This window comes from Mandrillus leucophaeus, unplaced genomic scaffold, assembly GCF_000951045.1.
Source record: "Mandrillus leucophaeus isolate KB7577 unplaced genomic scaffold, Mleu.le_1.0 Scaffold107, whole genome shotgun sequence".
NCBI lineage: Eukaryota > Metazoa > Chordata > Mammalia > Primates > Cercopithecidae > Mandrillus > Mandrillus leucophaeus.
In genome coordinates this window covers 2,258,018-2,274,302 of record NW_012098876.1, presented here as the reverse complement: position 1 = coordinate 2,274,302, position 16,285 = coordinate 2,258,018, and the positions used below count along the sequence as shown (strand labels likewise).

General features: G+C 39.8%; 1 protein-coding gene across 1 annotated transcript in view; it reads right to left on the bottom strand.

Annotated features, from left to right (window-relative positions):
• GADL1 (glutamate decarboxylase-like 1) overlaps positions 1–16,285 on the bottom strand; it is a 140,035-nt gene that overhangs the window by 61,252 nt on the left and 62,498 nt on the right. The window contains exon 11 of the mRNA XM_011985459.1: positions 11,769–11,968. Within this exon, the coding sequence (XP_011840849.1) occupies positions 11,769–11,968 (200 nt within the window). The remainder of the gene's footprint in view (positions 1–11,768; positions 11,969–16,285) is intronic.

Sequence of the window (16,285 nt, the reverse complement as noted above, 5' to 3'; positions counted from 1 at the left end):
GATATTTCTTAAATAAGACTTGAAAGTCTAATCCTTGATCCATGAGCTGTAAAATGAATGTTGTGTTAGCAAGCATGGAAATATTAATCTCCTTGTACATCTCCATCAGAGCTCTTGGGTGACTAGGTGCATTGTCAATGAGCAGTAATATTTTGAAAAGAATCTTTTTTTCTGAGCAGTAAGTCTCATGTCTCAACAGTGGGCTTCAAATATTCAGTAAACCATGCTATAAAGAGATATGCTGTCACAGGCTTTGTTGTTCCATTTACAGAGTACAGGCAGAGTAAGTTTAGCATAAATCTGAAGAGTCTTCAAATTTTCAGAATGGTAAATGAGCATTGACTTCAACCTAGTCACCAGCTGCATTAGCTCCTAAAAATAGATTCAGCCTGTCTTTGAAGCTTTTGAAGACAGGCATTGACTTCTCTCTGGTCATGAAACTTCTAGGTGGCAGCTTATTCCAATATAAGACTGATTTGCCTACATCAGAAACCTGTTTAATGTAGCCACATTCTTCAATGATCTTAGCTAGATCTTCGGGATAACTTGCTGCAGTTTCTCCATCATTTGCCGCTTCACCTTGCACTTTTATGTTATGGAGACAGCTTCTGTGCTCAAACCTCATGAACCAACCTCTGCTAGCTTCTAACTTTCCTTCTGCATCTTCCGCACCCCTCTCAGCCTTCGCAGAATTGGAGAAAGTTAGTGTGTTGCTCTGAAATAGGCTTTGGCTTAAGGCAATGTCATGCCTGGTTTGATCTACTGAGAACTCTAAAACCTTTGTATCCGCAATAAGGTTGTTTTGCTTTCTTATTCATGTATTCACTGAAGTAGAACCTCTAATTTCCTTCAAGAACTTTTCCTTTGCATTCATAAACTGGCTATTTGGCACAAGGGGCCTAACTTTGTCTGTCTTGGCTTTTGGCATACCATCCTCACTAAGCTTAACCATTTCTAGTTTGTGACAGACATGTGACTCTTCATTTGAACACTCAGAGGCCATTGTAGCATTATTTGTTGGCCTCATTTTGATATTGCTGTCTCGGGAAATTGGAAAGCCTAAAGAGAGAAGGACAGAGATGGGGGGAATGGCCAGTTGGACAGCAGTCAGAACACACACAATAAATATTAAGTTTTCCAGCTGCTATGGGCGCATTCTATGGGGAGCCCCAGAACAATTACAACAGTAACATCAAAGAGAACTGATGACTCAAACATTATTATTATGAGAATTACCAAAACCTAACACAGACATGAAGTGAGCACATGCTGTTGGGAAGATGACACTGATGGACTTGCTCAATGGAGGATTACCACAAACCCTCAATTTGTAAAACAAAACCCCCCAAAACACAATATCTGGAAAATAAGGTTAAGCACATGAAATGAAGGATTCCTGTATTAACCATGTTTCCCAATGATATCGGAAACAAACTTTACAGTGACAATTTCCAGTGGTGGTGAGAATATGATAGAAAGCTGCTACAAACCTTTTAATAATACTCATATCTTCTTATAGAGCAAACCAGTTTTGAAATGCTGGTCTACCAAGAAAAGTATCAATATCAAGGATAGATGGTACATATAAATATGTGCACATATATGCTGTTATATCTAAATCTCTGTACTGTGGGTGTATAGGTATATTCCATACAAAATAACTAGAAACAATATTTAATATTCAGAAATTAATAGTGAATTAAAATGTACTATAGCAACATAATGTAATATGTAGCTATTAAAATGAATTATCTACTTCAATTAAAGCACAGGATGATCATGATAAATTAGTAAAAGATAAAAGTGAGGTTCTGAGAAACGGGGATATTTGATTCAATTTTTAAACATTTTTTTAAAAATCCACATGTATATACAAACAAAATATGGAAGGATACGTCATAAATTTAGTCTACCTGAGGGAGGGGGAAAGAAGATGCAGTGGGGGTGAGGGCTTTTCCATTCGCTTTTTATATCTTTTGAAAGTTTCATACATGTGGTTTCTCGTATAGTTTTTGAAAAGAACTTAAAAAGTATAAAACAAATAGACGTATATACTTCCTACCTATAGGAGAAAAGCTTTGTGAACCATCCTTTTTCTCACCTTTTCAGGCACAAATGTACTGGCAATCTGTTAATTCAAAAGCTTATGCTATGATTTCATCCTGAACTGAGGCTATGAAGAAAGCTTTCTCCAGAAATCTTGGGAATAACTATAAGATTCTAATTGTGCAGCTAAATAACTTTGAATCTAGGCAAATTCCTAACTCTTCCTGAGCCTGCCTCCATTTCCTCGTGCATGTAAAGACATACAATAAAATTGGTAAAATCCTTCCCTAACAAGTTATGGCTACACAAAACTTACATGTATTAACCATAGTATCATTTTAAAATGCTTCTGTCAAACTGGCTAAAGGTGCTCCTGGGGGAAAGGCATCCTAAAACAGAGCTGAATTATTTCGGTTAAAACTTTTTGCTAACAGTGTAGATCTGGGCTTTGTGTTGGGGTAATGTGCCTATCGCAGTCACTCTCAGAGCCTGTAAAGCCCTGGGATATGGTTTGGCTGTGCCCTCACCCAAACGTCATCTTGAATTGTAGCTCCCATAATCCCCGTGGGTCATGGGAGGGACCTGGTAGGAGGTAATTGAATTATGGGGGTGGGTTTTCTCATGCTGTTTTCATGATAGTGAATAAGTCTCTTACCTGCTGCCATGTAAGACGTGCCTTTGCTCCTCCTCCACCTTCCACCATGATTGTGAGGACTCCCAAGCCACGTGGAACTGTGAGCCCATTAACCTCTTTTTCTTTATAAATTGCCCAGTCTCAGGTATCTTTATTAGCAGCATGAGAATGGACTGATACACCCAGTGTAACACTCCAGCTGAGTTGAAAAGAGGTGATTTGAGGCAAGAGGGGATGCAGCTATTAACTATGATAACAAAGGTCTTACACCAGAATTTTCAAACTATGCTCCATGGTATACCATCTTAATTGGTTTTCCACTTAAAAAGTCCTACTATCAAATAAGTTTGAACACTGCTAGGCATATCAATTAGATTTTTGTCTACACTTAGAAGTACACTTGGCAAGGCATGGTGGCTTATGCCTATAATCCTAGCACTTCGGGAGGCTGAGGTGGGCAGTTTAAGTCCAGGAGTTCAAGACCAGTCTGGGCAACATGGTGAAACCCCATCTCTACAAAGAATACAAAAATTAGCTGGGTGTGGAGGTGTACATCTGTGGTCCCAGCTATGTAGCAGGCTGAGGTGGGAGGATCACTTGAGCCTGGGAGGTGGAGGTTGCAGTGAGCCATAATTGGACCACTGTACTCCAGTCTAGGTGACAGAATAAGCCCTTCTCGAACAAAAAAGTATACTTGGCTTAATTCATAAGGTCATTTGTCAAGCTGGTTGGATTGTTCAATAATATCAGGAACCAGTTATTTACTATAATTTCAGCTAGCCATGCTCAGTGTTAGGGAGGTTTCCTCTCATGTTCACAAGACAGCTGCTACAACTCCATATGTCCCATCCTTACACAACAGTGTCCCAAGAGTGGAGGGGGCTATAGCAAAAGCACTTAAGTTCTCTCTATTTAGGTAAGAATATTTTTCCCAGAAGTCTTCACAGTATCTTACACAGTGATGTCTTCACCATAACTTGTTGACTGAGCCACATACCCTCCCCTAAACTAATAGTTGGGGAACCGCATGTTCTCACTCATAGATGGGAATTGAATAATGAGAACACTTGGACACACGGTGAGGAACACCACACACCGGGGCCTGTCGTGGGACTGGTGGAGGGGAGCGGGAGGGATAGCATTAGGAGATATATCTAATGTAAATGATGAGTTAATGGGTGCAGCACACCAACATGGCACATGTTTACATATGTAACAAACCTACACGTTGTGCACATGTACCCTAGAACTTAAAGTACAATTTTTTAAAAAATGCTTCTATATTACAGGCCTTCTCAAAATTTTAAATGTCCTAATGAGTACTTTGAATTTCCAAGAGAGGGATAATATAGCAGTTAGCATCTCCCAAACTTATTTAACCATGGAACCATTTTTTGAGAGATCATCTATTAAGATCTCTTGGAAGTCTACTGGCCACAGCATACTTTCATAAATGCTGGTTTAGAAGTGTTTCTACTATAAAGTACCCTATCCTCTTCTTAAATAAATGCTTAAATGAAATGAGTTGTTGGGAGGAAAGCCAAAATGTTTGAAGTCACCTCTGCCTATGTTTCTAGGGACGATTTATTCCTCACAACTCTTGTTTTCAATATATGAAAACAGCCTAAAGACAAAATACATTTAATAAACTAATCGTATATGGTGGAAGCCAGAAAACAAGGTACGTTCAGTTTGGGGACATAATACCGAAACCATAAACTACTATCAAAAGGCATTCAAGTAAGTGGACTCGAAAAGCAATAATAACTTCATAAAACTCTTTGTCTCTTCCACTAACCTTGGCATAGAAGAGAGAAAAATAAGAGGTTTCACCAATCCTACTGTGTGGTAATAACATTAATATTCTGGCTTGATCTTGGCATATGCAATAATGGTAAACTTGCTACAAAACAATTTTCCTTTACTTACAACTATGCTTCTAACATTAGAGAATCTCAGTTCTCAGATTGGTTATATAAGTCCCCCGCTTTTTGTTTTTATTTCTCTTGTCCTTTTGCAAGACATTCTTTTCTCTCTGAAAATAGCCTTTCCAGTCCCTTTCTTCAGCAGCTACTTAGCGCCTCCCTGGACCACTTTGGAACAAGTTTCTCTCCTAGTCTCATCTTCCCATTTGAAATTTCTTCTGATGCACTGAGTCTCCCAGCACTCCTGAGATTTTTCCATCTGCTTTCCGTATGCTCTGCATATATCAGCACATATCACATGGCTTGTGGAATTCATCAGACACCCACGTGCTCTATTCTACTGTAATTGTAACTTTTAAAAAGATCACCAATATAAAGATAAAAATAAAAACAAAGACTGTTCCCTAGTTTTCTAGACTCTGTACCTCCCATCACCTAGAGAAATACACTGGCACAAAAGCACCATTGTGTAACTGCTCACCTTTTCCATATTGATAACAATAAACCCCTCGGTATCCATGCAAGTCTATGAAGTGATTTCCATCTGAGAGATTGCAGAGATTGTGTGTCAAGGGAATAGATAAATGATACTCGGGAGACCAAACAAAGTAGCAGAGTGGGAGTTCCTGAGCTGTTTGTTGTTGTTGAAAAGACTTACAGACATGACTCTTCTAGGCCTGCTTGAAAAATTATCCTTTAGTGGATATCCACTTAACCTGAATGCCATCACAAAGGCCTAGAAGGTGCCCTCAGCAACAGGTAACCTTGTATAGTAAAACATTTTTTACTTTCCTAGGCAGATATCAGAAATATACAGTCACTGGTTTTCTGCCATAGTGGTGGTTTTAAACCTGAGCCCCCTGAGTTTCAATTATGCTCAATAATCACACGTTGCTTTAGGCTCTCAGTGTCGCTGATTTTCAAACCAAAGAAAAAAAGCATATTAGCCATTAATATTTTCTGGGAGAAATGTTCTCTCTTCAATTGGGTTGACAGGGTCAAATGAAAATTAGGAAAAGCCTTAGAGGTCTCCTAGGCACTAATTTTTTCCTTCTTGCTAAATTTCTGACAACCCATGAAATTGGAATCATTGTCCTCTTGAAAGTGTCTGCTCTTACTTTCCCAGGGGAAGATGAAGAAGGCTATCTTATCAGTGCAAGTGATCACTGGCCTATCAAAATATCGTCCTTAAATCTTAGTCAATATAAAAACTTCAAAGTTAAACTCCATTTAGATTCAGGAATATAGAAACATTAATCTATGGAATTCAAAGGAAAAGAGTTGCACAGCTTTTCCGGTATTTTAGAGACCTGACCTTAGGGCCTAGGGAAGTGGATATTTTAGCTATAAGATCCTGCCAATAACGTGCTCCTCAAATACTAACACAATCATCACATGCAGCTTTACTTTGCTAGAGTTATCTACTGAAAGAAGTTACACCTCTTGGAAACAAAACAATGTTACTGTGACTTAGAAATTATTCCAGGTGGAGCCTTCCAACCATGGGTGAAATGCTTTTGATTTGGTAAACTCTGAGGCCAGTTGCCAGACATCAGTGAGCTTCATGGGAAATATCTTGACCCTGAGAGTTTTTGAATTGATTATGCTACTTCACATTAGGCACGTGGTTAGAAGACTGGAAGAGTTAAGATTATGGCCCACAGAACCAGTGGTGTTCTAGAGCTAGTTTGTAGTGGTTGAGAGTCCACTGTTAAATATTCAGGAAATTCATAAACTACAACCATTGGTAGCTTGCAATTTGCTGTGACAGAAATATTTGCACCATGAAAATTGGAAGACACAACTGGCGCTTGCTTTTCCTTCTGAAAGCCAATTTACGGCCACACCACTGCGTATAGGCTTAAGCGCAAACACAAGAGACCCTAGAATTGAGAAAATACTCTGTTTTTCCTAAAAAGCAGAACTTCAAATGAATCAGTAATTTGAAAAGAAATCATGAAAATAAAGCCCTTCTGTTGCTAATTTACTACAAATCTTACTCTAGAGAAATTCTCTTCAAGTTTATAATTTCACATTCATACCAAATTACATGCCTCAAAGTACTCTGCCCTTTTCCTTGGCATTGGAGGCAGACTTTTGCCCACCCCAGGAATAGACTGTTGGGTATCAAGACTGTGGGAAGTTAAGCCAAAAAAAACTATTATAAGTAACAGCAGGAAAGAGGAGGGATTATTTTTCAAATATTTAAATATACGTCACAGAGTCTGCAGCAATGCTCACTAAAATGTTAATTCAATTCAACTTGACAAACATTTACAAACAATAAGTGTTTGTTGAATTGAAATGTTAACATTTATCCTCCTGTGATATTTCTCTGCAAAAATTAGAAAGTATTCTTAGACCGTAAACTAAATTCCACCCTGAGATGAATGTTAACTTTATAATAAATACAATCGTAAAATATTTATATCTAACCTTATTTCAAAACACCTCCCATTGAATTATTTCAAAGCTTAGACAAAATAATGCAGAGATTCTACCCCATTTAAATAGTGCAAGAAAATCCACAAAAAGGGAACAGAGCTTCCTGGACTTCTAATTTAGTGAGCAGCTATAAATAATTTATGGTAGACCGTAGACCGTCTTGTTTTCTCACCACTGGGTTATCTCCCCACTTCTAATAGAAGCACTTTAACCCTATCTCTGACAAAGGTACCTTCGTCATCTAGGCTCAGTACACATTCTATAAAAGGAATTGACACTCTCCCCAGTGCCAGGAGAGAGCAGGTGAGTCATCATTACTACTGAGAGCATCACATTGCCCTGGAAACCATGACTGATTCAGAGATGGATATTTACCTCACTCTCAAATAACTAAACTTTCCTCAGATTGTTGAGAGAGGAGTACTTCATCTTTTGATCTTGAACCCGGAAGAACAGAGATCTGACACTCTTTGCAGCCACCTTCCCCCATAGGAATAAACTCAACCTGAAGGAAAGCAGAACTGAAAGATGCAGAGAGACTGAAGACTGCTGATATTGTTTAAGCACTTAGACCAAGCCTTCCAAAAGTCATCACTACACTAGTCTTAAGAGCCTTAAATTACCATTGTTTATAATACCTTGAGTTAATGTTTCCATTGTTTACTACCAAGAGTCCTCATATAACTTTCACAGGTTTTTCAAACTACTTCATACCCATAATCACCAGAATTACTGACTTCTAAACGTCTTCTGAAAATGCCAAAGCCATCTCTTTACCTGTCTTTACATCCAAGCCCTTTGCCATGTAACTTCACAATTCTTCCTGCTAAAAGCTGCCAGAGGGTACTTCCCACCTCTTCACATTGGGCTTAGTCATATGATTTTCTTTGACCAAGGGAGTATAATGCAATCAGGAGTTTAAAGTGGGCTTACATAATTGGTTTGCCTTCTTGGCCTTCTGTCATGGCCATCTCAAGAATATGTGCTGGCTAGTATGCTGATCAAGGAATATATGAAAGACATGTGGAGAGTAGACTCAAATACCCCAGCCACTATGGTATGGTATAAAGTCATGCTAGCCAACATTTAGACCTCTAGGGGGAAAACAATTGTTGTTTTAAGACATTAGGTTTCAGACAGCTTGTTGCTCAGAATATCCATACCCACTATAGAAAGAAGAAATTGCTCTAAATCTCTAAGAAGGTCCTTCATGATTTTCCAAGTGAAATGTTAACAGGGAGTAAAGAAGGAAAGACTATCCAAACCAGAGTTCAAAGCCTAATGTCTATACTGGCCAAGCAGTTAAGTAAATAATAACTAAGACTTAAATAGCATGTAGGACATCGCAGGCATTGATCTAAGTGTTCTACATGTATCCATTTCTTTAACCTTTACAGTAACTGTTTGAGACATGTGCTATTATCATTTTCTTGGGATAAAACTGAGGTGCAGAGAGATTAAGAAACTTGCCCCAGTCACATAGGATTTAGGTCTTGAATCCAGGTTGTCTGTACCTCTATGCTACTAGGCTAGATTTATTTGTTGTTGTTGTTGTTGTTTGTTTTTAACTGTAAGAAGTGACAGGGACTGTGTTTCTCCAGATTCGGGCGTCATCATGTTCAGCTAATTGTTACCATGTGGGATTGAGAAGTTTCTAAACTTTGAGAAAAACAAAAAATCCAGGTTTTTGAGATCTATTTTTTAAAAAAAGCATTTTAAATATTTAAATGTTTGAATGTTTAACACCATGGAAGTTAACCCTAAGCAGTATAAGCCCCACAAAACACATGTAAAACTAAATTTGGCTATGGCCTGTCCACCACTGATCCTAAGTTTAGCAGTTCAGTCCTATTCAAGTAGTAATGTCTGGCACCTATCTCTCAAGCTTTTCTAATGTTCTCGCAAGTGTGATAACAGCTTTATTTCTTAATGTTACTACAAGGCAAGTAAACTTGGTGCTTCCACACTGCCTTTCCCTTTAAGACTTAAGCTGCCACCAAAACTCACAGATCTGCTTTTCAGGTCCTTAATGTCACATCCAGACTTTTGTATCACCTCACATCCAGAGGTTTGGGCCTGCTGCTCTTTCCACCCAGGTCATTCTTCTCCCTTTCTGTTTTAGTCCGTTTTCACGCTACCGACAGACATACCCGAGATTGGGAAGAAAAAGATTTAATTGAACTTACAGTTCCACATGGCTGGCGAGGCCTCAGAATCATGGTGGGAGGCAAAAGGCACTTCTTACGTGGCAGTGGCAAGAGAAAAGAGTGATGTAAAAGCGGAAACCCCTGATAAAGAGCTTGTGAGACCTATGTACTACCACGACAGCAGTGTGGGGAAACTGCCCCCATGATTCAAATTATCTCCCACTGGGTCCCTCCCACAACACCTGGGAATTATGGGAGTAGAATTCAAGATGAGATTTGGGTGGGGACACAGAGCCAAACCATGTCATTCTGGCCCTGGCCCCTCCAAATCTCATGTGTTCACATTTCAAAAGCAATCATGCCTTCCCACCAGTCCCCTAAAGTCTTAACTCATTCCAGCATTAACCCAAAAGTCCACAGTCCAAACTTTCATCTGAGACATGGCAAGTCCCTTCTGCCTATGAACCTGTAAAGTCAAGCAAGCTAGTAACTTCCCAGATACAATGGGGATACAGGTATCAGGTAAATACAGCCATTCCAAATGGGAGAAATTGGCCAAAGCAAAGTGGTTACAGGGCCCGTGCAAGTCTGAATTCCAGCGGGGCAGTCAAATTCTAAAGTTCCAAAATGATCTCCTTTGACTCCATGTGTCATATCCAGGTCATGTTTATGCAAGAGGTAGGTTCCCATAGTCTTTGGCAGCTCCACCCCTGTGGTTTTGCAGGGTATAGCACCCCTCATGGCTGCTTTCACATGCTGGCATTGAGTGTTTGTGGCTTTTCCAGGTGCACGGTGTAAGCTGTCAGTGGATCTACTATTCTGGGGTCTGGAGGACAGTGGCCTTTGTCTCACAGTTCCACTGGGCAATGCCCCCGTAGGGACTCTGTGTGGAGGCTCGGACCCCACATTTCCCTTCTGAACTGCCCTAGCAGAGGTTCTCCATGAGGGCTCCCTCCCCTGCAGCAAACTTTTGCCTGGGCATCCAGGCATTTCCATACCTCTTCTGAAATCTAGATGGAGGTTCCCAAACCTCAATTCTTGAGCCTGTGGGCACACAGAAGTCAACACCACATGGAAGCTGCTAAGGTTTGGCACTTGCACCCTCTGAAACTATGGGGTTGGGTTTTCTTTGGGCCCTTTTTGGCATTGGTTGGGGCGGTTGGGTTGCGGGGCCCCAGTTTTTTGGGTTGCCCCCGGCTTGGGGACCCTGGGCCCAGCCCACGAAACCATTTATTCCTCCTAGGCTTCTGGGTCTGTGATAGGAGGGGCTGCCATGAAGAACTATGACATGCCTTGGGGACATTTTCCCCATTTCTTGAGGACTATCGTTCAGCTCCTAGTTACTTATGTAAATTTCTGCAGCTAGCTTGAATTTCTCCTCAAAAAATGCGTTTCTTTTCTACTGCATCGTCAGGCTGAAAATTTTTTTGAACTTTTATGCTGTTTCCTTTTTAAAACAATGCTTTTAATAGCACCCAAGTCACCTCTTGAATGCTTTGCTGCTTAAAAATTTCTTCCATCCGATACTGTAAATCATCTCTCTCAAGTTCAAAGTTCCACAAATCTCTAGGACGGGGCAAAATGCCGCCAGTCTCTTTGCTAAAACATAACAAAAGTCAATTTTACTCCAGTTCCCAACAAGTTCCTCATCTCCATCTGAGACCACCTCAGCCTGGTCCTTATTGTTCATATCACTATTAGCATTTTTGTCGAAGCCATTCAACAAGTCTCTAGGAAGTTCCAAATTTTCCTGTCTTCTGAGCCCTCCAAACTGTTCCAACCTCTGTCTGTTACCCAGTTCCAAAGTCACTTCCACATTTTTGGGTATCTTTTCAGTAGCACCCCATTCTACTGGTACTAATTTGCTGTATTAGTCAGTTTTCATGCTGCTGATAAATACGTGCCCGAGACTGGGAAGAAAAAAGTTTAATTGGACTTACAGTTCCACATGGCTGGGGAGGCCTCAGAATCATGGTGGAAGCCGAAAGACACTTCTTGCATGGTGGCAGCAAGAGAAAATGAAGAATGCAAAAATAGAAACCCCTGATAAAACCATCCCATGTTGTGAGGCCTATTCACTATCACAGTGCAGTATGGGGAAAACAGGTCCCACAATTCAAATTTCCCACCAGGTCCCTCCCACAACCCCTGGGAATTATGGGAATACAATTCAAGATGAGATCTGGGTGGGGACACAGAGCCAAACGATATCGCCTTCTCTTCATTAGATCTCAGTTGAAAGTCACTTCCTCCAAAGAGCCTCTGCTAGTGTTCCTCAAGAACATACTAGAGAGCCCTCCTGATTGGGATTGGGGACTCTATACCTCACCTTGCTAGAAAGGAGGGCCATTTGTATCTCTCAGTAGGCTAGGATCTTGGAAAGACGTGGTAGGACTGCTCTGTTCATAATTCCTAACACGTAGGTAGGTATTGAGAAAACGTGTATTGGATGAAATAAAGAATGCACAAATGAAAATATGCACTTGCAACACATTTGAAGTATTACTTTCCTTAGGTCTTTATAGACAGTCACGAATATACACACACACACAGAGAGAGAGAGGCTAGTACCTAGATAAAGCAAGAGCACGATTAACTCTCTCTTCAAGGCCTGATGTACCCAGGGCCTTCCAGGTCATCCAGAACTTGAATGCATCTGGTCTTCTGCTACATTGGATAGACTTGTCTCCTGTGTCATAGCTCACATCATAGAATTTATCCTGCTGGAAGAGGTAAGATGCCTTGGCACAGTAGCATTTTTTAAGAAGATCCTTTGAAAAAGAAAGAAAGATTATAAGACTGTTCAATTTTAGAATATAACTTGATTTTGAAAGCAAACACACACATGTACACACACAATGTGTATATTCTACCTATGCCAAATGTACATCTCACTTTGTGATTGCCTTGCATTGGACACAGTGTACATTGACTTTGAGATACACATTACCCACAGTGTTACCAAACAAAGCGTCAGAGTTGACAATGCTAAAATCCATCTTCACAATTTTACTGAGTATTGAGAAGCTGAAAAGACCATGTCATTATCGCTATGACATCAAGGTGGGCCAGTTTTTCAGTATGAATAAAACTGTCTATAACTCAAAGCTCTCCATTGGCAAACAAAAAAAACTGACATATTTACACATGTTATACAATTTCATAAGCAAAATAGGTTTAAAGACCTTCTTTTTCATATTCACTTGAAAAGGCTAGACCCGACATAACTCAGGGAAAAAGCCCAGGGATAAAAACCCAGTGAAAGAGCTATGGAAGAGGTAAACAAGAGCCAACAAGTTCTCACTACCACAAAATGTCAGCTATAATTCCACAGGGCCTTTCATGTTTGTCTCAAGCTGGTTTTATTTGCAACCAAATTCCATCTGCATTTACTAACTTGTTATCATTAGGAAGTTGGTGATAATTTACTGTTCACCACGATTATAGGGCCTTTGCCTCGACCTCAAACCATTAAAGTTGAAGCCATGTTGTCTTCAATGTCATCTAGTGTCTACAAAAGCCAGGATTTCCTAATCATTTACAGCCCTGACAACTCCCCTAAAATATTTTAGATCCTTGTGCCTCCTCAGTGGAGCCAATGTACTCAATGTCCCTGAACCACTTCATCATGTCTCTTCTATGTCTTATACGATTTGCTTGCATCTCTCTATTTTATTATGATACTTGACACTTTCAACAGAATATATGCAGTCTATTTATAAGCTGTGAAGTTTACTGACACTAAACATAGCCTTGCCTTCTTTCTCAGGCCTGCCCTTCCATCAGGTCCCATCTCAACTTTTCCCTCCCCTTCAGCTTCATCTGCCCATCTCACTGGACTCCAAGGAATAACTGGTATTTGGCTGTATTTGTTGGCCTTCGTCCTGTGCTTTCCCCATGCAATGAGCAGTCACTACCTGTATTCTCTCCTTGTGTGGTCAAGCAGGTTCTTGGGAGCAGGAATCATTTCTTATCCATCGTTATATCCATGTAGCTTAACACTGCTGGGCACAGAGCACTCTCATTAAGCTATCAAGACAATGATTCCTCTCCCAATATCCCTGACGTGTGGTATGAATAGAATAAACACAGATAGATGAGCTTCTCATTTGGTGCATTTTCCAAACTTTAACAATTCAAAACTACTAGTGCTGTATAGGAAGCTACAAAAAAGCTGCTCAGTAGACATGGGGGTCCTAGAAAATGTTTCCTTCTGATCAGAGAATGTATTAAATGTGCTTCATTTGACTAATCAGCTTGTGCTAATTAGTTGAATGAAAAGGAAATCTCAATGTATCACATTTCAAATGAAAGCATAAGTTTGCTGACTTAAGCAACATTGTCTTGTGTATATACTAGTCTGGATCTAAATATGTTCCGTTATCAAAAAGTATGATTTTATACTACATAAAAATTATATACCAAACATAACCAAGAATTACAATATGTCCCTCATCCCAGTATCCACAATAAACTGAATATAAAACAATAAGGCTGGGCACTGTGACTCACACCAGTAATCCCAATGCTTTGGAGGGCCGAGGTAGGAAAATCACTTGAGGCCAGCAGTTTGCTACAAGCCTGGGCAACACAGTGAGACCTCATCTCTATAAACATAAAATTAGTTGGGCATGGTGGCACGTGTCTGTGGTTGTGGCATGTGCCTGAAGTGGGAGGATCACTTGAGCCCATGAGGTCGAGGCTGCAGTGAGCTGTGAGCACATCACGGCTTACCAGCCTGTGCAACAGTGAGACCCTGTCTCTAGAATAATAATACAATAATAATAATAAACATTAGTATGCCTTCAGCCTGGTTCTGATGGGTATTCTTGAGAGATACAGGGAAAGAGCAGATTGCTCTGACCTGAACACTAAAGTAGAAAAATCCCTTAAAGTCTTAGATTTTATCATCAATAACACTACTCTGATCACAGTTGCCACTGCTGCATCTCCCTGCCCTCAAAAGTCGGGAAATTTGGTTATTGTTTCCATAGCAACTACAGTCTGACCATATATTATAACACTAAAAGGCCACTGCATGTATTTTAGGGACAAATCACGCACACATATTCACAACACAGGCACACACACTTGCATTACGATTATAAATTTACTGTCACCAACCATGAAAGATTAAAAATTCCCAAAGCAAATGAACTTTGGACATTTATTGAGCAAGTTTTAGGGGCCTATGGTAGTGATTGAAAGGGAGAGGAGGCTCATCCATTATCAGAAGACAAATTTGTGTAATCATAAGCAAGTGGAGAACAGGAGAGCCAAGAAGGCAAATAGCAGAAGAAACAATCGTCCTGCAGTAGTGACAGTTAATTTCATGGCACTAAAAATTCTGCCTTGGGAAGGTTTCCTAAAGAACTGGAGGCTTGGGATTTACTTTATCAAAAATAAACTTTCCTCCCGAATATTTCACTTTGCATTTTAGTTTATGTCCTTGTATTAAAGTGGATGAGATGTCCTTTAGTTTTAAGACATCAACTAAGAGAAGATGCTCAGATCTTCAGAGAAAACATTTTAGAAATAACTATAGTAAAATTTAACATTGTTGAAAATAATTAGTTATTGTGCTATCAAAGAGAAGCACCATATTTATCTTGCTCATCTTCATATACTCTTAATCCTAGCAGGACAATAAATACTAGTAACATGGCTTTCAGAGACAAGTATCCAATGAAAATTCAAATTGCTTTATATTGTGACATTAATTCAAACTCTTAGGGGTTAGTAGACATTGTATTAGGACTTGTGCAGTGGCAAGCAAAAGAAGCTTAAGCAAAACGGAGTCTTTTTATAGGCTTGTATATTTAAAAATCTAGTCGTATATATAATCTTCAGGCACAGTTGAATCCGGTACTAAATAATACCCATTATCAGGAATATGTCCTTTCGTCTTGTTCTATTATAGCCTATATTGGCCTCACTCCCTACACGGAAAGCGGGTAGGAAGGCTGAAAACTGAAGCTTCCAAGTGGGATCTGTGAGCATGGAGAAGGGCTCTGTTTGGAGACAGGAAGTGATGAAGAGACTACTTCTGCTGGTGGTGCTACTAACCAACATTCTCTTTTTGACTAACATTTAGTTAGTCTAAGTCCTCTAGGTCTCCACCTTGACATTTATCTTTCTATAAATGCATCGCCCTCTTGTAGCAAGAATCTTGTTAGTCAGTTTGGAAAGAATCCCTCATCCCAATATCTCCCTTTATCTGACCAAGTTCTTCATCCTTCTAGCCTGCCTTCAGCAAGCATCTTGTCAGATGTCTAATCTGTATCCTTTTATTCCTAATGTTTTCTCAGTCATTTTCCACCCACTGACTCCCAACCTGCCCCTTGGCTATGAATCCCTACTTGTCCATGCTGTATTCAGAAGTGAGTCAGGTTATACTGAGGTCTCTCTTCCTCATTGCAGTAGTTCCTGAACAAAGTCTGTTTTTACTACTTTACTGTCTGCTTCTAGTTTTCTTTAACATTACCCATGTAGAGAGAGACTCGACCTCCCAACCTCACTATCTTATATGAACCTCTTTGTGACCAAACCTAGCAGGAAGCCAATTGGCAAAAGAGCCTGGAAAATATGACTTTTAGGAGTCTGGCCCTTTTGCAGAGCAAAGCAGAGGAAAGTAAAGAATGGATTGGATTATACAGTAAAGAGAAGCTAATGACAAGCACAGAAACCACAACTTTTACTTTCCCTCTTTGCCTTCACAACACCTAACCTAGCATATAATAATGACCGGAGCTAACATTTATTGAACTCTTACTATTTTCCAGACACTTCATATGTAATAACTCATTTAAATCTCACAACAACCCAGTGAGATAAATTCTATTTTTGTCAACTCCATTGTACAATTTGCAACACGGCAAGTTAATTACCTAAGTTCATGTAGCTACTAGGTGATAGGGCTAGGTTTCAAACCAAAACTTAGATTCAGGGCCTGAACTCTAACCTATTATACTTTATTGCATCGACAGTGGGCGCTTAAATACATGTGAAAGAGGGTGCTCCATTTGGAGAGGTTGGTAAAAAGGAAAATGGTAGAAGAGAGAACACTGAGCTACTAGAGGTCAAAATAA